The sequence below is a fragment of the Carettochelys insculpta genome, chromosome 3, assembly GCF_033958435.1.
Source record: "Carettochelys insculpta isolate YL-2023 chromosome 3, ASM3395843v1, whole genome shotgun sequence".
NCBI lineage: Eukaryota > Metazoa > Chordata > Testudines > Carettochelyidae > Carettochelys > Carettochelys insculpta.
The window spans coordinates 100,463,161-100,489,559 of NC_134139.1; the positions used below are offsets into that span (position 1 = coordinate 100,463,161).

General features: G+C 40.4%; 1 protein-coding gene across 5 annotated transcripts in view; it reads right to left on the bottom strand.

Annotated features, from left to right (window-relative positions):
* Positions 1 to 26,399, bottom strand: part of ADGRG6 (adhesion G protein-coupled receptor G6) — a 163,773-nt gene that overhangs the window by 56,027 nt on the left and 81,347 nt on the right. For 4 of the 5 annotated variants that reach the window (XM_074988723.1, XM_074988724.1, XM_074988722.1 and 1 more), the window contains exons 6-9: positions 24,006 to 24,089; positions 15,855 to 15,940; positions 11,871 to 11,923; positions 11,714 to 11,776 (exon numbers count right to left, since the gene is read on the bottom strand). In XM_074988723.1, coding sequence (XP_074844824.1) covers positions 11,714 to 11,776; positions 11,871 to 11,923; positions 15,855 to 15,940; positions 24,006 to 24,089 — 286 coding nt within the window. The remainder of the gene's footprint in view (positions 1 to 11,713; positions 11,777 to 11,870; positions 11,924 to 15,854; positions 15,941 to 24,005; positions 24,090 to 26,399) is intronic. The other variant, XM_074988726.1, reaches the window with a different exon arrangement.

Sequence of the window (26,399 nt, forward strand, 5' to 3'; positions counted from 1 at the left end):
AGTCAGCAGAAAAAGCCACTGCTCAAAAACGTCACCAAGATAAGTGAGGATCCCAGTGTACAGGGAAAAATGCTTAGAGGAGCAACAAGATGTACAAGGGCAGTGATAGGTTAGTACTAAGAAAAAACAACACTGAGCTTGGAGCCAGACTTAGTGATGGGCTCCTTTGAAGCTGAAAGGATGGTGGCCCGTGTGCACACAGGGAGGGAACAGACTAAACAAAGCTGCTTTCACCAGGAGTCCCTCGGTGGGAAAGGAGGGGAACTGTACAGACAGCACAATGAGTGGTTCTCTGAAATATCCCACACATATAAGTGCCATGATTTGGTTGTCAAGAATCTTCCAGAAAGCCACCTCTATGGTGACAGTTCACAGAAGGACCTCCTAATGCTGCCTGTGCTGGATGTTATAAAAGAACTGTCACTTATTGTACAGATATTGCTGTTGGCTGCTAAGAGTCAATTCTAGTTATGTCTGATATCTTTTCAAAAGACAGATGGCTCTGACAGATAATTTCGAAGTTTTTTTTGCCAATGAAGTGGCCTGAAAACTTTTGGGAAGTACGTCTAGGTACTGATGACCTCTGAGCCGTATGACATGTTTCTCCTGTGTATTCAAATTCAAGATCCTGAAGTAAATTTTCAAAACATCTTGCAATTTTAAAAAATCCCAGTGACTAGGAGAAATGAACAGACAGGCATATATTTTCTGCTTATAGAAACAAAAATATTTATTCTTACGGCTAGCACTAGGTAATACATACTCTTCTTCTTTTATATTGCTGAGCAAATTTTAAATCTGGCATCTAGTCATCCATTTACCTTGAATCTAGGTCTCCCCAATAGAGTAACTGCTGCAGAAAATTTCCAGGTGCCTCCAGACAAGCAGTGGGAAACCAGTGGCCCATGAGCCAAATCTGTCCCATGGGCCAAGTATTTCCCACAGATTCATTTTGTCTGGCCGTTCTACACACTGGAAGCCCTAGTTCTCCAAGTCTCTCTCCCTCCCCTTGTGAGCCTGCGGCTATGAGCATCAGTGAGCTGGCATATCTCTTCACACCCTAGGTGGAGGGGCAATCCCCTACCCCAATGCCAGCTCTGCTGCTCCCACTGTCCAAAACCAGTGGTCAATGGGACCTGCGATGGCGGTGCCTGTGGGCATTGGCAGCATGCTCTGTTCAGATGGCCTCTCCATCTAGGGTCTGGACATGACGGCCGCTTTCGGGCTCAGCATGGACAGGAAGCGTGCCTCAGCCCTGCTGCACAGCTGACCAGAAGCTGCCTGAGGTAAGCATCATCCGGCTGGAGCCCACACTTCAATCCCACCCTCCTTAAACCCACCCTTCCAAACCCAGGTCAGTACACTCTCCCAAACCCTCACTCCATCCCAGACCCCACACTCTCACCCCAAACCTGAGCCTCCTACTGCACTCAAAACCCCACCCAGAGCCTGCACTCTAACCCCGTCCCATCATACCCTTGTCATCATACCCAGAGCTCAGACCCTCAGCTAGAGCTCACACCCACTCCCGCATGCCAACACCCTGCCAGAACCCTGAGTTCCCCCCCTGCATGCCAAAATCTTTGGCTTCCACCTGGAACCCCCTCCTCCACCCCAAACCCCTCATCCTAAGCCCCACCCCACAGCCTCCACTCCCTGCCTGAGCCCTCATCTCTTCCTGAACCTCAACCCCCTACCCCAGCCTGGTGCCCTGTCCCATACCTGAACTCTGCATTTCTGGCTCCAATCTGGAGACATAGCAAAGCTCTGAGCCTCTGTACCACACCACTCATGGGGCAGCGTGTGGACCCCAACTGACTTCTCCTCTGGTAGAAAAAAGTTTCCTCTTTCCTGCTCTACGCAGATCATCCCTGCTGTGCTATAATACAAACCAAATTCATACTAACATTCAATAGAACATACATTCACAGCAACAACCTCAGTAGGGTTTGCACTAGCAGGCGATTGGTGCATAAATGGGGTGCTTTGTGAGGCACAAGGCCAACAGCGACTGAAGGGTGGCATTCATATGGCATTCATTGCAGAGGAAGAGTGAAAACTGCCTTCAAGGAAGTCATAATTTAACCCCTTGCTTTTGCTCCTGCCCAAGAGGCTCCGGCCACTAAACTATCTTTCCCAAAAAGATCTGGCTTTCATCATCTATTCCACCTACGTTTTCTTTAAAATATTAAAATATTAATAAATTGCTACCACTGCCAGCTTCAGCAAAAGGGATATTACACAAAAAGTGTCATTGCTATCCCACAGTTTATATCCAGTTCTACCAGCGAATCAGAAAGTGGCACTGTACATTCAGCAACCAAAGTCATGCTCTAATGAACAATGACAACACTACAGCAGTATTAATTATAAATCAGTTATAAATGGGTTAGTTATCCTGCTTGCAATGGGGGAAATTGATTATTCAGCACTAATAAAGAATATCTGTTTAAATATTCTATTTTTCTGGCTTTTGATAATTCTTACAGCATATGCTGTAAATATTGTGTAACATGGAACGTCTTTATATTTTAACATATATTGCAAATATTAGAAACGGTACAAAATGATTCATGTTAGCACTTTAACTCGATAATTGATACAATTCTAAGCTGATCATTTATCTTTATGTTCATCTCTGTAGCAGACCATTTTGATGTTGAAATAATAAACTTATTTTGAATTTATAGACTAGCAGGCCAATTTTTATGTAAATATCAATGAAGAAAAACTGCTTCAGTGGTGTAATTATGGGTGACCATGATCTTAACTGTCTAAACTAATGATGTATTAATGTATTGTCTTTTCCAAAATGCAATTGTAATCTTTCAGCTAGCAAGTCATTATTAACTTGTTTTCTTGTCAATGTAAAGTTATTATTCGGTATTACAGGCTTGGAATCTAAAGTTTATTTTTTAAATACACAGAGTAAAATCTTCAAAAGTTCCTAAATGACTTAGGATCCTAACGCCAGTTGAACCTCAGTGGGACTTAGGCTTGTTAAGTCACAAGGAACTTTCAAAATTTCACTTAAGTTTGTTATTTTGCCTCCTCTCTACACATCTACTTTGTTATGCAGTTTTTGAAGATGAGCAGAAAAGTTTTCAAGATGTTTGAAAATTAGTAGCAAGTTTAAAAATATACTGGCAAACATGCGGTAAGATCTGCAGTACAGATGAGTGCATGACTTGGAAGGAATAATTTGAACTACTTGTTGGTGAGTTCTAAATTAATGCAACTATTCAGGAAAAAGAGCCAGCCAAGATTGTGAACTACGCAATGAAAACATCTGGTCAAAGAGCCTGGTGGTCCAAACTGCAAGCAAAATGTTCAAATCTGTAAGGAATGGAATGAATACTGAAAATATAATAATGCCATCATATAAATCAATGGCAAGGTCCTTTACTGGAATAATTTATTTAGCTCTGATGACCCAAAGTACAAAAAGATATAGCAGAATAATGGGAGCTTGGAGATGACCAACTATAATTATCTGAGTCACGGAAAGACTTGTAAATGAGGCAACACTGTTAAGACTGGGAAGGCTTAGGTTACAGAACGGACATATAAGAATATACACGACAGATATATGCAAAGTGATCTGTGGGATAGAAAAGGTAAGTCAGGAGCTCCTAGTTACTATCTCATAATATAGCAGGTGGATAATTTAGAAGAGACATAAAATCTCATGTTTCAGGATATAAATTAACCAGAAACCAATACAGATTAGGAAGAAACTTCTATGGATATATTTTTCCATAATTTTTCATCTCAGAGGTTTTTATATCTTCCTCTGAAGCAGTTGGCACTAAACTTTTTTCAGTGACTGGCCTAGGTGGGCCACTGCTCTGATCCAATAAGGTAATTCCTGTGTGTCTTTGGGTCCTATCCCTCCAATAAGATTGACGTGGCAAGACAAAGAGTTGCACATAATGCATTTGCTTCCTAACATAACACTTGCTTTCCCTTGGTATTCTGTCATATATAGAAACTTATTAATATAATACAGTAAATCATGAAGCAGTATAAAACCTACAATCTACCACATAATAAAAGGGGAGTGCTGCAGTAAAGGGAGGGAGGGAGGAAGTATTAAAATTCAGGTTGCGTCAACAACGGCCAATGGCTGATGCCATCTTGTGTGAAATGAATTTGTTACATATTATCATTACACTTGTTTACATCACAAAATAACCCAGTACAACTAGGGCTCTGATATTTTCCGGCCCCACCCAATTTCCAGAGAAGTCAATGGAAGGGCTCAATGGTAGAGAATGGGAGCTGAACCAAGGGTCCTTATTGGCAGTTGTGTCAGAGAGGCCAAGGATCGAATGGGCGTGCAGACTGAAAAATCCATTAGTACACAGAGGTGTTCTCTACAGGTCATAGCTCAAATACACTAGTGGGGCTCTTTGGAGAAGCTTGTACCTTTTCCGTGGATACAAAAGGACTTCAATCTCCAGGCCTCAAAATTTAACATCTTTCACAAGCAAAATATTTACACACAAATAAAACATTTTTCAAAAGCAAATGTATGTGCACAGAGTTAGATTTTCACAAGTGCTCAGCATTCTGTTCCCATAGCATTCAGTGGTATAATCTCCCTTGACTTCAAAGGGAACAGAGTTGGGCCAATGCTTGTGATTTTGCAACAGGGTTTAGCAGGATTTAAAAAATATAAGTGGACATTACAATTGTGTTACTTTATACGAACTCTGGTATTTCTATTTCATAATATACTTGAAAACAATTAAGAAGACTGGGAGTGCCAGGAACTGTGCCAACTTTCTCCATAAATGTGCCAACTTAAATGACAAACGATAAATTATCAGAAACACTAAAAACAAAATACGGAGTCTTGCAGCAGCAAGCTCTTGGCTGGAGCTACAGCACTTTTGAAATATTAGTCTATTATATATTCTGTTATATAATCACATCACCCACAATTCATCAAAAGCCTGATTCTGTTTCTACTGCAATTAATAGGGAACTTCCCATTGACTTTCTTGCTCAGCACTGTCTTTTCATGACTATGGGAAGAGATTTCTATGGAGATTTAGCAACTTATCTTTCGAACATGTTAACAGTGAGCGATATTTTTTACTTGGGTGAGTTGTTAAACTGTAGTTTGAACAGCCACTTCCCCATGGTAAGATTAAGTACAGACTACAGGCCAAAATGATGGCAATCAAGTAGTGGAGGTTGGAGCAAGCACAATCATGTTTTTCTGGTAAGTGGGGTAAAGCTCATATGTGAAATCAAGATTTGTGAAACTGCTTGGGAATAAGCATAAGGAAAGCAGCGATGAGGGATAGCTCTGCGGAAACCATTTCTCTTACCCAAGTGACCCAACCTTGGTCATATGGCTACACCTAGGATCTGTAGGATCTTTCTGGGAAAAGCAGCAGCAACAGTAGCAGAAATGTGTGGCATTACTGTGGTGTCAAAAAGGGCAAGGAATCAATGAAAGAAACAAAGAGCATGCAAACTTTGTCATAAGAAAAAACACAGACTTACTTTGTTTTTAAAGATTTGTGCAAACTAGTGGGAATAAAAGAGCACCATGCTCACAAACCATCGTGCTTATACCCCATCTAAAGTGTCCTGTCAACACCAGCTTGTGCCTTCTGGGTAAGAGCCACTGCTACTAGGATGAAATAATTAAACACACGCACACAGATCACTGCAATATTGTGATTAAATTCTGTCTTTTAATTTAGTTAATGTTCTACCAATGGATGATACTGTTGCATAACTGCTATCTAGAGAACTTTACACTGTTCAAGGTGCTTATGGCAATACAGTATTCACTTTTGAACCCGGCATTGCATGAGACTCTGATCACCACCTATAATTAGTCATCATAATATCCATGTACTTTGGATTGCTTCAGCTAATAGAGCGCTCAGCAATACAAGAACAACAAGCCACATCCATATTTTACTTTATTTTAATCTTCTCCAGACTGTAATTGCTTAAAATATTTTTAACAATATCTATTTTGATAAGCTCCAAATTGACAGCTTCTCCACTCCCGTTTTCCCTCTGCATAATTCCGTCTCTATGGATTTTGCATCCATCAGTTCAAGAGGTCTATTGAAGAACTGCACTATTCTGAGGCTATTTTAGAAGTTATGGTTGAGATGTAGCAAATAAGGGTGGCAATAGATTAGGGTAAAACAGTGGGAAATGACTAGAATGGAACCAGTTTGGAAGTAATTCAAACTATTGAAAGAAATAGCTATGCATACTGTGAGGACAGAGAGAGAGAGAGCGGGAGGGAGGGAAAGAGAGAGAGAGAGAGAGAAAGAGAGAGAGATCCAGGACAGATACTAAGACAAAATAGAGAAGTCAGGCAATACTCACTTAAGAGTCATATGAAATATGAAGACCATAATTCTGAGCAAAATCAGAGAAAAGTAGATGAGAGATGACACTGAGCGAGTTAATAAGGCAAAGGGAAATAGGTTTACACCTGAAGAACATAAGGTCAAAGGCCATCCTGCTTATGGGCTATAACTGAAATTTTAAATTTGGAGCCAACTTCAATTCAGAGGAAACCTGAGGGGAAATGGAATTATAAATATTTGAAAGCAAGGGAAATTCATTAGACAGATCACATACTGTTCTGTTTGAAACAAAGATTATGTCTATACCAGGGAAATAAGTCAATTGCCAATATGCGATTCTAGCTATGGTGTTTGCGTAGCTGGAATTGACATATTGGAATTGACTTACTTCCTTAGTAAGTAAGTAAGAAAGAAACAAATCAAGCAAATAATCTCTACAGTCTTGCATTGACCTCCCTTACTCCACTTCATAGCGTGGCATACAGAGGTCGAATGCCAACCCCAGAGAGAGGAATTTTGGTGCCCCTTCACCAGATGCGCAAAATTGAATTCTTGAAGATTGACCGCCAGCACATCCATTTTCTGGTAAGTACAGAGAAGCCCGAAGAGATCATCATTATTGATGACTGATTATGTGATTATAAATAGAGTCATTAATAACTTATTTTCAAAATCTTTATGAACACACATTGTCAACAAGACTTATCCATACAAATGGGCTGGGTCTACACGTTCGCCTTCCTTTCGAAAGGGGCATGTTAATGAGCAGGTTCAAAATATGCTAATGAGGCACTGCAATGAATATGCAGCACCTCATTAGCATAATGGCAGCCGCGGCGATTCGAAAGTGCGGCTTTTCGAATCGCGTGCTACCCGTGGAGACAGGACCTTCCGAAAGGACCCCCCCCCCCTAGTTTTCGAAAGCCCTTCTTCCGATCACCAGATAGGAAGAAGGGCTTTCGAAAACTGGGGTGGGGGCCTTTCGGAAGGTCCCATCTCCATGGGCGGCGCGTGATTTGAAAAGCTGCACTTTCGAATCGCTGTGGTCACCATTATGCTAATGAGGTGCTGCATATTCATTGCAGTGCCTCATTAGTATATTTTGAACCTGCTCATGAACATGCCCCTTTCAAAAGGAAGGGGAATGTGTAGACGCAGCCATAAAGTTTAAGACCTTCTGCCAGCTCATCCTAGAAATAAGAAATAAATATTACTTCTATCTGGGATAAAGATTTACGAGCTTCATCAGCTAATTTTTCAGTGCTATAAATGATAGCCTAAATGTTGTACCATTTCTTTACGGCCATGTCCAAGAAAAACTTAAAGCTGAAAAAAATGAATAAGCATTTTAAAGTCCACAGTTTGGAGTAAACAGGAGGAGAAGGGTTTTTTTCTTAGTCTTTATCTGAGAGTCAGTTGTTTTATTCTTTGTCAATACTGCAAAAACCCATGAGCTGCAAGGATTTGAAACAGTAGTCTTTAGAGATGGGGGATAGTGGATATTTCTGAGAAGCAAGGTCCCCTGTTTTTGCAACAAGACTGTATATCATCATAAATGCTTATACACTTGTTGCCGGTGCTGGAAGAATACAGGCTTTCCAAGTGGATTCCACTCTATGGGCTTGTCTACACTTGCCCCCAACTTTGAAGGGGGAATGTTAATCAGGGTGACGGGAGATTACTAATGAAGTGCTGCATATTAACTGCAGCAATTCATTAGGCTAATCCTCCCCTGCAGCAACTTCGAAGTGTTAAACTTCAAAGTGCTGGCATGCGTGTAGCCACGAGCACTTAGAAGTGCCCACGCTACTTCGAAGTGCCTTTACTCCCCAAAATTTTGGGGAGTAAAGGCACTTTGAAGTAGCACGGGTACTTTGAAGTGCCCATGGCTACACGGCATGCTGGCACTTCGAAGTTGCTGCAGGGGAGAATTAGCCTAATGAAGTGCTGTATATTCACCACAGCACTTCATTAATAATCTCCCATCACTCTGATTAACATGCCCCCTCCAAAGTTGGGGGCAAGTGTAGACCCAGCCTATACAACAGTATATGATGGAAATACATGCCATTAACACAACAATATAAAAACAGTAGAAAGATACAACATGTGATTCTAGTTTCTAATTAAAGCATCCAGTGAGCTAAATTCTACCCTTAATTCCACCCAGGCAATCTCAATGACTTCAGTCAGGTTCTTCAGACATAATCAAGGGACTTATAGGTCTTTTATTATTTGTGTGACATGGGCTGACACTCATGTTATATGTAACCTGATTACTATTTAAAATAAATATTTCCCAGTGAAAGGTTAATGACATCTATTCTACTTGGGCCTGATCCATAGTCTATTGACTCCATTGCATGTATTTGGTCTTTGGATCAGACTTTCAATTCTGAAAAATTGTACAGGATGGAGTTAGACATAATCCTCATTATCTCCGAAATGTAATGTGAGGAGTGAAATGACAAGAAATGGGGTGCTCATGTACAGTTCACATAAATTCACAGTGATACATTAGGAGCATTCATAACAGCTAGATTTGTTTCATAGCAGCTAGGGTAACTCTTTACATTGTGAAAGTGGACACAGAGCAATAAAAACTCCACAGAGTCAAAGAAAAAAGAAAGAGACAAAAATCTTACTATCAGAACTGCATGTACCTATTTCTAAAAAGTGGTTTAGAGGGTAGTTTTACTCCCCAGCCAACTCTTTAGATATCACAAAGGACTCTGGAGTAAAGCTGAGAGTTATTTTTAAATTAACAGTTTAATTAAGTACTCTATTTCAGATCCCCTGGATTTTGCTTCCAATTCCTGAAGGCCAACTGCCTGGAAATGGTCTTTTGGTAAAATTATGTGGAGAGCTGAACAGGTATCTCTGTATGGTGTTCAGTACTGTGGGCCTGATCCAGCAAAGCACTCTAGGAACATGCTTAATTTTAGATATATGAATATCCTGTTGAACTAAAGCTCCCTGCTTACCATGAAGTACATGCCTAAGGCCGTGCCTACACTAGCCCCAAACTTCGAAATGGCCATGTATTCCCATCTGCTCACAGGAATAAGGGGACTTCAAAGTAGGCGGGGTCCTTTCGAAAAGGAGCCCCGTTGGGACAAGCCGCGCGGCGGCGAGCCACGCCAATTTCGAAGTGCCGCAGCCACCCGCATGCTAATGAGGTGCTGAATATGTATTTCAGCGCTTCATTAGTAAACTTCGAAATGGCCATTTACATGGCCATTTCAAAGTTTGGGGCTCGTGTAGACATAGCCTAAATGTTTAGGGTGGATTGGGCCCAGAAGGCTTAGCACTTTGTCAGAGGGGGCACTTACACAAATATCTGGCACTGTGAACAGAAAGAGGAATTTCTTCCTCTTTCCCTTCTTTTCTTAGGGACAAAGATCTAGAGAAAATGGAGACAAAAATCCTAGGGCAAAGAGTAGGAGGATGGGAGGCTGAAACCTGCTTGAGTCACCTGAAAGTGTAGTAGGGGAGAAGGGCTCCTGGTGGACTGGGCAGGCATTTCTCCAGTAAAGAGGTAGAGACACTGCAAGGAAAAGCATTTCATTCCCTCTGTTACACTTGATTTCTCCCCCTAGTGATGATAGTGTCCATCTCTCAAAGACTGTTGTCTTATAACTATATGTAAGGAAGAGTGCAGAAGAACTGAGAATACCAGAAACCACTTCCGCATAATGATCTTGGAATGGGTCAGCCATGGAATAAAAGGCTCTATCCTATCACAACAAAAATTCTCATGTACATCTTATGGATTAAGTGGTTACCTACATTACTAATATGCAATCCATACTCAGTCTCCCTTTACTGCACAGCAGCCAGAATGGGTTTGTCTACACTTTTTTTTTCTTGAAAACCCCCTTTTTCCAACCCCCACTTCCCCTCAGCAGTGTCCACCCAGCCAAGCAGGATAATTTGAGATAAAAGGGCTTTTCCTTCAAAAAAATTACTCCAACTCTCTGACTTTTCTGTCCCGCCCCGGCCCTTCCAAGGCTGAAGAGGAATATGTGTGAACAAAGCACAGCTATTACCAGCACATGTGAAGGTTCCTTTTGCAATGCTGTGGCTGTGAACTGTGGCTGTAAACGAGAATGTTCTGTTTCGCATTGCTGTGGCTGCGTGAATGAGATTTTTTAACATCACATATTTAGACATTAGAACATCAAAATAAGTCACGTCTGAAAAAAACTCTGAAATGTGGACATAGCCTAGGTTTTGGTCACCTGCTCTGAATTCAATCTGAAGACCAGCATTCTCCTCATTTGCCTCCCACAGTGTGGACTGATGTTTTCAAAGTGAACTCATAGAAGTTAGGCATCCAACTCTCAGTGGCAATGGGACACCTAACTTTCTTTGGCTATCTTTGCAAATCCCAACCCTAGTACCTAATCTGCCACCCACTGAAATCAGGAGGTGAGAAAATGTGGTGATTTAAATCAACCTGGCATTCAGTTTCAGCATGATTTTTGAAATCAGTTGAAAGACCCCTTTTGACTTCACTAGGCTTTGGATCAGCTCCTCAGAGATGAGGCAGAGCACAAATGCCTCTTTCCAGAGATAGTGCTTAGATACCAATAATGGGGCTTGTCTACACTACCACCCTCCTTCAAAGAAAGGATGGTAATTAGGGTGTTGGGAGTTTACTAATGAAGTGCTGTGCTGCATACGTAGCACTTCATTAAGCAATCCCCCCTCGCCCCCCGTGGCAATGTCGAAGTTTTAAACTTCGAAGTACTGGCTTGTGTCTAGCCGTGGCTCACCCGCTGGTACTTCGAAGTTCCAGGGAAACTTCAAAGTCCCTTTACTCCTCAAAGTTTTTTACTGAGGAGTAAAGAGACTTCAAAGTTTCCCCGGCACTTCGAAGTACCAGCAGGTGAGCCGTGGCTAGATGTGAGCCGGTACTTTGAAGTTTAAAACTTTGAATTTGCCGCAGGGGTGGGGAAAGAATTTGCTTAATGAAGTGCTGCGTATGCAGCGCAGCACTTCATTAGTAAACTCCCAACATGCTAATTACCATCCTTCCTTCGAAGGAGGGTGGTAGCGCAGACAAGCCCATGGTGTCTATGGAAAACTGTATGACAGACAGTGCTGGGACTTAAGAATTGATATTGCTTTCCATGCATGTTACACAGGTCTGCAACATTTTGTGAGAGGTAAAAATTAAGTTCTGATAAATGATCATCCAAGTTGTATCACGTTTATTGAACTACCTGATGTAAATCCAAAATAATTTAAATTACAACAAACATCATAGCAATATGAAGGTTGTATGCAGGTCCAGAGCAGCAAATGGTCAAGAATTACATTTATTATCACTCTATCACTAAAAAATCCCCAAAAGTTACCTTTTTTCATCAGTGGTGCTTCTTTTCTCCCTTGCCAGTTCGTTTGTAGTGACTGGTTGAATACTTAAAAAGCAAGAAACACAAATATAAATTTGTGTGTTGTGACTCCCAATAAGAACATAAACCATGTATTTTCCCAATCATCAGCAACATTTACCTGATATTGACCACATACACAGTATAATTCCAGTTCTGGAAGGTGTGATTTAGCTGAAAAAATAATTACAAAGAGAATTATTACAGAGAACAATTACAAATATGGTGTGGTAACGTAAGGCTTCCCTGCATTATGTAGCAGAATCTTATAAACTTGCTTTTTACCACCAAATAAATTTTTATTTGGCAAAGTAAAGAGTCCAACATTTTCCCATTATGAGATGATGTCCTTCTGAGGTTTGTATATTTGTTGGTGTAGAGTGGAGGTTTCTGGGGGAAAGGTATCTTAATAAATGCCCTGTGCAACCAACAGACAACTTCAAGAAGTGCTGAGAGTCATTCCACCCACCTCCACTGGTTCTGTAAAATTTGTGCTTCATAAGATTTCTGGGAACTGAATAATATAAGAAATACGCTGTACATTTTTAGTGGAAGTCTACAATCTGCTGCTGAACCTATTTCAATCTTTTATTTTACAGTGCCCAATCCTGCCCCACCGAGGACAATGGGAGCCTGAGCACTGACCAGACTTCAGTGCTTGAAGAGGTGACTTACCAGTTTCTATTTCCTCTTTCCTCCCCACAAAAAGTTCTGAACACATGTAGGGGTTGAGACCTATAGAGTGGAGTGGACACAGAGGATGTGCAGGTCTTGTCTTTGGCTGGAGAGGGGAGCTGCCTAGTATTACTGTCCTCTGAGTGACATTGAGGGTTTTGTAAATTTGGGGAGGATTATCAAATTGCAGTCCACTGATGGAGGGAATAAATGGGGATCTGGGAGGCAGAGAGCAGAAGGGGCTGAAATGCACACAGGACCCTGGGGGGGCAGAGCTGGGTTGGGGACAGAGAGGGGAAGGATCTGAGCTGGGCACAGGAACACTGGGTGAGAGCTGGGCAGGAGATTGCTGGTGGGCAGAGAGGGGAAGGAGGTGAGCTGGGCACAGGACTGCTGGGGGTAGAGCTGTGCAGGGGTGACAGGAGTGGTAGAGAGTGGAAGGAGCGTGGTGGGGGCACCTCCACGTCTGTGGGGGATGGGGTTGTGATTGACCAGGGGATCCTTTGATTGAGGGGCAGGTTTCCCTAGGAGTGGGTGGCTTGTGGCTCTGTGTAAGGCAGGGAGATAGGGGTCCCATAAATTGTGCTGTCCTGGGGCCTGGAACTCAAGTCGGTGGACCTGTCAGATTGTAACCTGGGAGTGGGGAGAGTTCAGTGGACATAAAAGTTTGGTTTGTTTGTTTCCCCAGACTGTGGTCTGGAGGGAAATTGAGAGTGCACCTGTATTGGCGAGAAGGACTTTGTGGCCTGCCTAGAGGTGCTCAACTGTATTCTTTTAATGACTACTTTACAATGACCAAGAAAGTGGAACAAGGTATTTTCTGGCCATTCTCAATAATGAAAACCCAGCTATCCGTACTCAGGCTAGGTCTATAATAGGGAACTAAGTCGATTTCAGATAGGTAAATCTAGCCACAGCAATTGTGGAGCTAGAATCGATGTATTGGAAATCGACTTACTTGACGGTCCTAACTAAGGAAAGTTGATGGGAATGTTTCTCCCATCAACTTCCTTTTCTCCATGCTATGGTTTGACTGCCAACCCCAGGGAAATTGATTTTACCAGACATGCAAAATTGAACTCCAGAAGATCGAACCATCTGGGTCAATCTTCCCAGAATTACAGACATGCCCTCAGGGTCTTCAATACCACTGCAGCAAAGTAATTCATCAGCTCACCAAAGGTCTTGGCAGTAGGCTGATTTGCACACTGAGAATAGACCCTTTGTAACCACCTTGTGGGAGTAACATTGAAGATGGACTCCATATTCAGTCCGTTTTCAGGGTGAGACACCAGGTTGTTCAGATACAATGCAAACAGTAAGTCAGCTACTCCACTGATTCTCTCTTACCCCCAAATATTCAATTACATGAAACATCTGGCTGAGCCATCAGTGCTTTGTGTATCAGCCTTTTACCAGGCCTGCTGATGGGGGAGGTACAGAGGTGGACAAAGGAGGTAGCTGCCCTTGAGCCCGGTGTTTCAAAGGGGCCCAGAGTTGTAGCCACTGCTACTTTGGCAGTGATGGCAGCCAGACCTCTGTGCCCCTTTGAAATGCCATGGAACTGCTGCTGTGGCTGTGCATGGCTGTGAGGACGTGGGTAGGAGGCCAGCACCACGGTCTGGGAAGTGCTGAGGGCTGACTGCTCTTGTCCCAGACCCCGCTGGGGCACAGAGTTGGGATCCCTCCCATCTTGCTTTGGGGCCTGAGGCAGCTGTTGATCCCACTGCTTTTCACTGACTGCTTTAAGAGTGCTGTGGGAATATTCTCTAGAAAAGTCAGATGCAACAGTTCAATAAGAATAATTGTGCATAGCTGTCACTCTTCAGCAACAACATCCACCAAACATGATCATTAAGTCTACGTCAGTCATTTCATATACTTTACTTTAACAATGAATGTACAGATTCAGGGTCTCTTGCTATAGAAATATAAACACCGCAACTGTGTGTCAATAAATCTATCATCAGAAGGTTATTTTTCTTCTGGAATCATCATCATTATCTTTGTGGAAAGTTATTACCAAAATGCTCTAAAGCAGATTTCAATTACTGTATATATCAAAGCCTTCCCCAAACATACAGTAATTCCCTATTAAAACTCTTTAAATGTATGTGAAAAATGAAGAGGAGGCCTATTTAGGCATCCTATCAGCAAATGAACAAATAACAGCAACCACCACGAGCTATCAGAACATAAAAAAACATTCTCCCACATATATGAGCTGCTTGAAACAGCTCCCTAAAATGTGGTAAAGAAAGGTTAATATAGAAAATCAAATTCTAAAACATCTCACAAAAAAGAATGAGATTTTACTGTTGTTCCCTGTTGTTCTGCTTTTGTATATGTGTTGACCCCATTTTTATAACAGACTCATACATGCAATGCGTTTTCGCTTGAAAGCAGCTAATTACACATAAATAAATTTTATGGTTAAATGTCAACATTAGGCAAAAGATATTTTGGGAAATCCCATGTTTCTCCTGGATAGGGTGACCGGATTTTACAGGGAGAGTTCCAATATTTGCCGTTGTTTCTTATATAGGTACCTGTTTCCCCTTCCTGCTCCCCACTCTTTCCTGATTTTTCACACTTGCTATCTGGCCACCTTTCCATCTCCAGAAATACTGTATATGAAGTTCCTTTTATGTTAATAGTAGCTCTCTGATAGAGTTCTTTCTGGTGGTCTCTTGACTCCGATTTCCTGGTCCTTTCCTCAACACTTCGATGACATATTCCTGCAGCACATATGTACTTATGCACATCAAGCTGAATTTGGTGGCCTGACATTTCTGAATACAGCCTAGCATGGGGAGAGCATAAATAAAGTAGTTTCTGGGTTTCTGGGCATTATGACAATCACAGCAAGCATGCAGGGCTTTGTGAATTGCTAGTACAAACTCACAAAATCTCTGGTCCATGGATCACTGGTAGAGTTGGCCACATTTCTATTGATATGGGATACGACTTCAAAACACCTAAGTGACTTAGGAGCCTAAGCATGGCTTTCAATGTGATTTGGGCACTTAAGAGGCTAAGTGCTGTTGACTTTGAATGAGACTTAGATGTATAAGGGCCACATTTTTAAAGGCATTAAGTGCCTAAAGATTTAGATAGCCACCTATTAGGATACTGAAAAGTTCCAGGTGCATAACACTCATTGATTTCTGTCCCTAAACGCCCAGATCCTTCTGGTAACATTTGAAAATTTTACCCACAGTACATAAGAGTTTAAAGAAGGAGCATCTACCTACTGTTTTAACTACTGTGCGAACACATAACACAAAGACCCTGTTCCCAAGATCTCATAAACTAGGCCAGCTAGTTTCTTTGATGTTCCCTTTCTCCCTATCTCTTACTAATTTAATATAATTTAAGTTGCAGTTTCACACACGTACAACTCCCACAAATAGAAAGAAACTTAACTTACCCATTCAGCCACTGCACTCTGTATTTTTGACTCTGAGATGGGCTTGTTATTGAAGACAGTAATAGAAATCCTGTATAATTGCCCTCCTGTCCATTAAAAACAGTGTTACAAATATCAAATATTGAACATCATCCATAATACATTGACAAACTTTTTCTGTTTATAACTTCAAGAGCTTAATTTTGTAACAAAAGCTGACTTAATGGATAGGACCAGAACTCACTTTTCGGTATACCCAAAACTCCCATTGCTATTATAGTCATTTGAGTGCACACAGGAATGCAGGATTTGGCCTACTTTGCAGCAAAACTGAATATATATGTAAATGTGATTCTGTATATGCTTGAAATGAAAATGTAAGATCCTGAAAATACCACAGATATAAAATAATCCTAAATGTTGAGTTTTTAAACAGAACATAATCTAGTGCAATCTAGAAAATCTCCACAGATTTCACTGGAGTCTTTTAAGATTTACAGTGGCTTGAAAGGAAAATGTGACTCATCAGTTTAAAAGCAATTAAGGACAGAATTTGAATATGGTAGGGTTGGATGGCTCTTTCTTGGACACAATACTGCATGAAGAATCCTTGTTCTCAAATCCCAAAATGAGTTTTCACAGCTGGCAGTTAGAAAGATAAACTGTATTTTTACTGCAAAATGAACTTAATTAGAAAAACTTTGAGATACAATAAATCTACAGCCTCATCTTGCCATTTTTTAAATATTCACATTGAGAGTGAAACTTTAGAGCATGAGCAAGGTTATTTTCAACTGACAATAATTAATTTTAGATGAAGTCTCCCTACACTCATGAGCACAGTAAACAGATGTCCTTGTCTGTTACAAAATTTCACACATAAATAATAAATAAAATAAGGTCTTTTGTGACTCAAACACGTGACTTTTCACAAAATAAGATTTGTGATTTAAAGCACTACATAAATTTGCCCGCTTTCATGGGAAATGACTCTCCCTGTGTGAAATTCATCTGGATGTGGAGGGGTAGTAAGAACCTCCCAACACATGAAACTCCACATGTGGACTTTGTGGACCTCCATCATCTGAGTGCCCATACAGGTTACCTACTGACTATGAACAAGGAATCATCATTAACTCTTTACACCGTATTAGACAAGGATGTGATCTGGCCCACAGATCTCCTTTTATATAGATCCTATGACTTAAGTGCCACCAGAAGTGGTGCAGAGGGTTACTCTTACTATCCATTGGCTGGAGTAGCATCTGAGGAGAGGCCATGCTGTAATTATGGGTTCCTCATCATCATCAATAACCGTGGGCTCAGCGCCCATTGGTGTCTGATGCCTCTCTCACTCTTTCCTTCCAAATTATGGGTTGGAGTGGAAGAACTCAGAAAGTCACACTATTCTGAATCCTTCCAGAAGTCAAGTTTAAAAATAACAGTGGAAACTTCAGAATGCTGAAGAGTCTGATAAAACAGAAGACCATGATATTGTCTGTTAAAAAAAAAAGACTCATTTGTATAGCTTCTGAATGAGACCTGAGATTTTTGAAATTTCATAATAAATATTTTGCATTGCCTAAGCAACGAGGTTGCTTTTCTCTTCATTAGTGGTCACTCCTCCTGATACTAAGGTCAGTAGGAGAACTCCTTTTGAATTTAACAGTGAAGAATCAGTCCTTAAATGAAGCCTGATTGCTAAGTAATGTTTTAGCTAAACTCTCACAGCAAAAGGTCATAAACCCAGGACAATAATGTGTACTTTCCTTGTGAAAAAAATTAATAAATAGAGGTTAACATTTCATTATGCTTTCTTTACGGTGATCATTTCATTGAAGAAAGTGGAAAATTTAATTCTGAACCCAGAAAGAAAAAATATACTGTACTGTAAAGTGCATGGTATATGCTATATAGTTAATGCATTTTATATATATATATATATACACACACACACACGCGTGCGCGAGTGCGCACACACACAAAATACATGGTACATTATCTATACTGTATATAGACAATTATATAGATAATGTATTTTATATGTATATATACACACATATACATACATATATATATATACACACACACACATACATGTATGTTGTATGCACATGGTGTCATATTATATGTATAATTTCTTATATAGTCACTTAATATATATATATATAAGTGAAATGTACACTTACTGCACAAAATAAAACACAGTTCTAACACAGTTTCAATTAACTAGTGTTAAATAGTTTCACAGTCACCACCACATGATGACCCAAAGCATGTTCCAATAAGACTAGCAAAGAACTACTCTACATTTCTAATCACTCTAAGGAGACTATAGGATAGCTAGTGAAATCCAATAGTGCTTCCCCCTTAATATGGCTTCCCCCATTAAAAATGTTGTTTGGAGAAAATTATTTTATGGGAAAATAATTAATGAAGAGTGGGCTGAAGCAGTTTAATATAAACAAACAAACCAACCAAAATAAATAAATAAATATTTAAAAAAATTTAGAAGATAAGAACATTATCAGGACTGGCTTTTCCCTGTTTGCTGTGCACATTTTTCAAAATGTTCATTGTTAAATTTGAGCTAGACTCTTGATTGGACTTTTTACATTAATCAATGCCAGAAAAATCTAAATACTGTAATTGAAAAAGTCTAAAAATATTTTTAAATAAATATCATTATTAGAAAAATAAATGAATAAATTGATGGCAATCAATTTATTAGCTCAGCAGTCTCCTTAGAGCTCTATTGGTTAGAGAATGGGAAAACAGCTATTAGAAATCACATGTTAATGGCACATGCTAAGATTAATGTGGAACACGTTACAAATTCCCTCCTACTGTAATTGAATTGCTATTCTACAGTCTTATAGTATGGTACATGAAAGATGCATCTAATGATTAAACCCAGCTATTTCTACATCAAGTTCTACAAAATGCATATCTAGCAATGAGATAGTTTCTCTACATCTAGTTTAATGCCTTGACATACTGTTGTTGACCTCAGATCCACACAGACAGCTCAGTTCAGGGAAGAAGTTACATAAATAAAACAAAGTTAATTTGGGAGAGCTTGTAAGTGGATTCAATGGCTTGTAAGGAGTGGAGATTTGATTTGTTCCATCAGGTGCATTGGCCGAAGGATTTTCATATGCTGAAATAGAAGACTGGTGGTACATTACTTGAGAAGCCGATCTTTGGGAGTGCAAGACAGAAAGCTGTATAGTTGCAGCATGTCTTAAAATACTATCATTGACATGAGTATAATTCTCTGTGTATGGAGATGACAAAAATATTGCACTGTCCACTATCGAAAATGTTGTTGGTTCCAAAATAAAAGAGATATTTGTTACTTCTTCATAATTGGTGTGGGCTTCAAAAGATAGGGGCATTGTCTGTTGTTGCAAATCAGTGGAATGAATATTACTGGAATTCAAAGAGGACATTCCTTTGTTAATAAATTCTTCAGTCGGTCTGCTAGAATAGTGATATATCTCCCATTCCGATTCTCCTCTTGAAAGAGCTGACTCACTATTTGACATCAGTAAAGTAGTAATCCTGGTATTTACATTGTAGAGCATTTCCATTGCAAGAGAAGGTGTCAGACTGATTTCTGGGTCTTTAACAGATTTTTGTTGTATAGAGGTTACGTAGGTTTTAATTGCAAGCTTTGTTAGAAAATCTAAGTCCGCTACATTCCATAGCTGACCCAAGCTCGGTGAGATTTGGTCAAGATCATTTTGAAGGCTTTGTGATAATGAGGGTGTAGAAAAGTACAATGATGATGAGTAGCTGCTAGGATATGCACTGGCACTGATTTTTTGTTCTGAATGAAGAGTGTCTGTTTTTCCCAAAGACAATGTTATTGGGAGGAAATTAGAACTCAGTGAACTTTGTATTTCTGCAAAATCAATGTCTACCTCTGCCTGAATTTTACTTTCTCCATTATCAAAAGCACTTGTTGGATTACTCTCTATGACCATATAAATGCTTTGTGATTGTAATGGTCCATTAGCTTTTGTGTAGGTTACAGAACTTTCTGATGATCTGTTAGCTAAGCAGGCAATATAGTTATCCTCTGTACATGAAGACCGGACTGTTGAGGAAGTGAAGAAAACTGAAGCAAATGTCTGACTATGATGTTGGAAGGTCATGCTGATTTGATCAGCACTTGCAATTTGATCCCATGTCTGCATGTGTGAATTACCAACACTTTTAAATTCATCAGTGAAAGTTTCATGTAAATTATCAAAGGTACTCATCTGTAACTGCATAGAAAGCTGATATGAAGAAGACATCTCCGGTGAAGGGAAATGAGAATTTGAAGACACGTTTATGTAAGGAAAAGAGGTTATTTTTGACTCTGATATTTTCCTCCTTGTATTTTCTGACGTCCCCAGAACAACTGAACTAAAGCCTTCTGTATCCAAAGATGACATATAGCTTGAAAAATTCACTTCTTCTGTCCCATAACCTGACGTATTGATGATGGTAGTGTGCATAAGGATATTATCAGCTGCAGTACGGGAATTAATATATGGCTGTTCCTCTGTTGGGGAAGCAAGTAGTTTATTAAATGAAACCCACCACCAGTTTTCTGAAGGCTCCTCAGAAAACTCCAGAGACTTCCGTTTGAAATTATCGTACAAAGTCCAAAAACTTGCTGATAAAGAAGGAGCAATATTGCCAGACTGTGTTGGAAGGCCCAAATAATCTGGTTTCCAGGAGTTACTGATTCTGTTCATGTTTTCTGGCTCAGGCGTGGAAAAAACAGAAAATGTATGTAGGTTGTCATTAGGAATTGCACCTAAACTACTTTCTAATTTTTCATTTCCAGGGATCTCATTGGGATTTCTTTTCATATTTGTTGGGGGTTTTAAAGAATGAAGTATATAGTTGCTGGTAGAAATGCGTGTCTTAAAGAGTTCAAATTCATCTTCTGGAGAAGATGCTTCTTCATCAGGCTCTTTTGGCACTTTGGTCCAAGGCCTAACTAAAAATAAGTCATTTTTCAAATATGCATGACTCAAGGGTTCTTGATAAGCAGGTGAACTAGTAACAGCATGTTGAAATTCTGAGCTTCTCTTTCTTGTTGCTAACAAGTGTGGGGGCAACCTTAGCAATTCTGTGCTGTCTTCCAGTGTTAGAAGAGCTTCTGTTGGCTGGATATCCAGCATAGCTTCCTTATATATTTCTTTCGTATCTTGGAAGAGACTAGATGGGTTTGAAAGTTGAGTCTGTTTGGAGGTTATCTTCTTCAGGTTTACTGATTGATGTTCCTTAGAATATTTATATTTTGTAGTCTGCAATTCATCATTTTCTTCTGCAATATAAAAGCTACTACTAATGGAATCATCTTTCATATTTTTCATAGTGGTTACAGGGTAAATGTTTTCAAGTGAAAATTCCATTAAGTCCAGCCTACTTTTTTGAAACAATGACTCATACTGTGTAGACGCAGCAGAGAGGCTAGATAGAGAATGATGGTTTTCTTCTTGAATGTCAGAAATGACATGATGATATGATGCAGCATTGTTCCACCAGCCGAAAGTTTCCAAGACACTGATTTTACTTTCATATTTGAAAGCGGTTGTGTGACTATTAGAAGAAAAACTCCACAGAGGTTCTTTTGTGTGTTCATAAAAGGTGCTTTTGCTGTTCACTGTGAGGAACGCTGATTCAGAATTAGTGTATTCCAGTCTATCAGTCAAAATCCATGGTAGTTCTGCACTTAAAATTTCACTCTGCAGCAGAGGAAGTCCTGCATTCTTGGAATGATCTGCAACTGTGGAGGTTGCTGGAATTTGTGCTATATGACTCAGTAATCCACTGGAAGGATTTAAAACACTTCTGTGTGTCAGCTCATTCATTGTAGTATTATGCTCCACATAAGGATCCAAGGAACCAATTTCAGTCTCCCCAGAAGTAGGAGATGTGGCCTCAGAAGTAGGTAGTAAGTAGTAGTTGTGTGCGTTTTTTCTCTCTGGGTTTTGTTCCTTGGGTGATGCACTTTTAGTGGGTTGGAGAGGCCTTTGTCTCACTGGCCAAATAATTGGGGTTGAGATAATTCCAATATTTTTGACCCCTTTTATCATAGAATCTTGCTGCCCTTGTAGTAATGAGTGGGAGGAATCAGCTGAATTTCTCTTCATTCTGAAGATAACTGTAGCAGGAACTCTTAATTCCTGCAGGTCTGTATGTAGCAAGCCACATAGTTAATGATGAAAGAAACATTATTTATGCAAACTAAATGATTCAACTCATGCCAGAAATAACCAGTTAGGTCAGTGGAAGCTATTGGCTTACTTTAAATATGAATTTGGCCTCAACTTTTAGTCTTTCTGAATTATGATCAGAATGTTATAGACACGCACTGGCTTTAGAAATCCAATTTCCATTGGTTTTAGTGGAAATGGGGGGCATCCTGTTCCCCTAGATGGCTATGAAAATCCAAGTCTTACTCTGTGAGGTTACTTGTGTTAGGTTAATTGTTCAGTGTGAACATCTAGGGATTGGCTCCACAATAGAAACCCTTGATGTAAGTGACTCAACACCTTTCAGAGTCTGACTCTTTTTCTCTAGCAAAGAAGAAAAGTACATGTTGAACCTCTCTAGTTTGCAACTCTCTGGTCTGGCAACATTCATGGTCTGATATCAGTTATCCAGATGTCCACTTATCACGGTTGTGGTCAAGTTTCCTGAAAACCCATAAAATTTGTTTACAGCCAGTAGTCCTGGCTGTCAGTGTTCTGTCCTATGATTTAGCTCTAATTTACTCCTAAATGTCTTCTAAGAGCCCAGTAAATACTGGAAGTGTTGGTAATGATGCTAGACAATATAGATCTCCCATGGTATGGCATAGGTCAAGTCCGAGGGTGCCAGACTAAAGAGGTTCAACCTGTATAGGTACAAACTATTACATTCTAGGGTAATTTCTACAATAGTGTACACAGGCTACAATAAACCGTAGTGTACACATGCCACAATGAATTATTGTAAGTTTTGAACTGTCCGACAGAAATGAACACATCTGTTAGAAAAAAGACAATCATCGATTAAATTGTGTGGAATCTACTGAAAATGAAATAGCTGCAGAAGATAATTTTTGTGCAATGTCCTGTGACATTTGGCAGGAAATTAATGATAGCTATGTTATAATAGCTTTTTACAATTCAATACTATTATTATTTTTCATTAATTTGTATTTTGGTAGCTTCCCTGACATTTTACACTACCTCTTAAGGAAAGTCATCTCTCAGAATGTGACAAAATCTCCAAGGAAATCTCCACTTTCCTGTGAATAGCAGTGAGCTTATTCTAGATTCAGCTGTTACCATTAAAAGAAAGCTTCCCTAATTTTTCTGAATGAGAATGACACCCTATTCAATGTTGTGAATATTTTCCTAAATAAAACATGATCCAGCTCCCCTTCAAGTCAATGGAAAAATTCCTATTGACTCAGTGGAAGTGGTTTCGCTGCTTAAGACAAATTTCACTTGGCTTCTCAAACTTACCAATGGAGAATAGACAATACTGAACATACACTGGCCCAGATGAAAAAGCAGTTGTTATGTGGCATCTAAACAGCAGCTGTGTGAAAATGTCTCAAAGCTATGCCTATTTTTATCCTCTTTTAACAGTCTATTCTGACCATGTGTTTTTTGAAGATTAGCAAATGATTAATATCAATAGCAAGAGTTAAAAAATGTAGATATGGTTCTCTTTTAGGCTATGTCTAGATTGCCAAGAACTGTCAGTAAAAGATACGCAAATTGTGCAACTCATTTGTGTACCTTTTGCTGACAGTTCTGCCAGGAGAGGCTTTTCCAACACTTGGCCCTTCCACAAGGGGCCAAATGTCAGAAACCCCATCCCGTCAAGACATTTCTTCTTCCTCGTGGAATTAAGTGTACAGGGATGTTAACAGAATGTTCCTGACTGGCAGATCTCTTATACAAGAAATATGCAAGTATATTAAACTAGTACTGCACAAGTTTTACGTGGTTGACGTTAGTGGAGTAACTTCTGATTTGCACTAGTGTAATAAAAAAGCAGAATCTAGCCAAATAAAGGAAACTATACATTTCTAATATTTAAATAACTTTCCAACACAACACATTTGTTCCAGATACAGTACAAGGAAAAATGTAACACTGGATCTCTTACCATTTGGTTTATCGGTTCTATTAGTATCAGGCATGTTAGTGGTGACAGTGGGTGGTGGAGGAGTAGTAGCATTTACAGTAGTAGCTGGTAACAAAGATGAGAGAAAGGTGAATTTGCATGAAACATGAATGTTAATATGGTCAAGCACAATGGGAATAATGCATGAAAACATACATAGAGAGTGAAGGAAACCGTTTACTATACATGTTAATATGCACACACCAAACTTCTGTATAAAGTGATGATTGTGAATGAACTGACGTAGGTCCCAGTCCTGCCATCCGCATCCATGAAGACTTCTGTAAGGGTTGCAAGATCAGTTCTGTACTGTCTTCTTAAATTCTGAGTCATCTCATAAGATCTTCCATGGAGAGTGGTGCAAATACCAGAAAATAGATAACATATCTAAACATATCTAACATATCAGGTATCTAAAAGCGTGTCAGGTATCTAAAAGGGTGTCATAGGGAGGAGGGAGAAAACTTGTTCTTCTTGGCCTCTGAGGATAGAACAAGAGGCAACAGGCTTAAACTGCAGCAAGGAAGGTTTAGATTGGACATTAGGAAAAAGTTCCTAACTGTCAGGGCGGTCAAACAGTGGAATAAATTGCCAAGGGAGGTTGTGGAATCTCCATCGCTGGAGATATTTAAGAACAGGTTAGATAGATGTCTGTCAGGGATGGTTTAGACAGTACTTGGTTCTGCCATTGGGGCAGGAGGCTGGACTCGATGGCCTCTCCAGGTCCCTTCCAGTCCTAGTGTTCTATGATTCTATGATTGCTTCAATGACACATGAACTCAGAACACTAGATTATGAAAAAATACAGAAGTCTCTACACAGGGACTGAAAATATAGAAAAAAACTGAGAAACCAACACACCAATCTACGGATATAATGAGCGCCACTAAGATTTGTGTAATGAACAGAATTAAAGTTATATCTAAAATATTCTCAAGAAATGTATTTTTAAATCTTCATGTGGGATCCTGTGTAATTCCTACTGCTATCAGTAGGAGTCACTTTACACAGCACTTCCAAAATCTATCCTCTTAAGCTGCACCTACTCTGCAGCCCAGTGTTGAAGTATCTTATCTTTCAAAAGCAACCTTCTCTCTAATTTTCTTCACAAAGAAGGTGCCCCATCAAGATGGTTGTTTTGAAGGAGCCCCATCAAGATGGTTGTTTTGCATTTCGAAAACTGCACTTTTGATGATGCAAGTGGCTGTCATTATGCAAATGAGGCACTGAATATTCACATCAGTGCCTCTTTAGCATTTTTGATCCGCTGCATTTACATGCTCCTTCTGAAAATGAAAGAGTGAGATTTTAAAACAGGCATTATTCCTCCTGCCCTGAGGGTTACCAATTCCAAAATAATGCAGCTGCTATTTCGATTTTATTTTCAAACAGCGCGTGCATAGTCTAGACCAGGGGTCTGCAAATAAAATAGAGAGAAGAACCATTTTTCAAATTCAGTTACAAAATCAGTACTTCAAGCAATGCACGGGCATATGAGACCATCCTTAATAAATAACATCAAACCATACTTTTTGTAACCCCGTTTTAAGAACACCACACACAATAAGTTGTACCAGTTAGAAAATGTAAGTTACTGTCACCCCTTGTTTGGACAGCAGATGAGGACACTGCACCTGAGGATAGTCTCTTACACAGAAGGGAGCAATGGCTCTACTCCCCTTGGCCCCCATCCCCCGCCCCCATCCCCAGGCTTAAAACCTCTCAGCCCCAAACCCACCCTCCTCATCCCCAGGCTTAACCCCTCGCATCTGAGGCGCTCCTCCAGCTGTGCACACCTGCAACAACCTGCCACTGAATACAGATCTTACTTGCCCACCTGCTGCTCTCTCCCTGCAGGTGCTCTGGGTCGCTCTGCCCCCCTCCCCAACTTCTCAGGCCAGAAAGTGCCTGCAACTTTCCCAGCTGCTTCCCACCCAGCAGCACCAACAATGGAATCAGTGGGCCCTGGGGCTGGGTAGGGATCTGGGCTGGGTCCTGGAGAAGCTGAAATTGCATCATGGGATACAGCTCCAGGCTCCGGAGGCTGCCAATGGAAACAGGGGGAGGGGACATGGCTGCAGAATGAGGAAGAGCTGGGGGGCACCACACTGCCTGCGAGAAGGCAGTCGCCCCATGGGGAAGGAAGCTGTGCTTGGCTCCCAGGAGGCCTCCCATGACCTCTTCCTCCTCAGCAGGGCTGTGAGGCTCCAGTAGGGGCAGAGTCAGCCACCTCTCCCCCCAGCTCTTCTGCTCACTTCCCGCAACTGCAGGGCAGGTAGTTCTCTGCCCTGCTGCACTGAAATAATGGAACTAAATGTAATTGGTCTAACAACTGGATCCCTCCCGCTGCCCTGCTGGCCATTAAACCAATTAAAT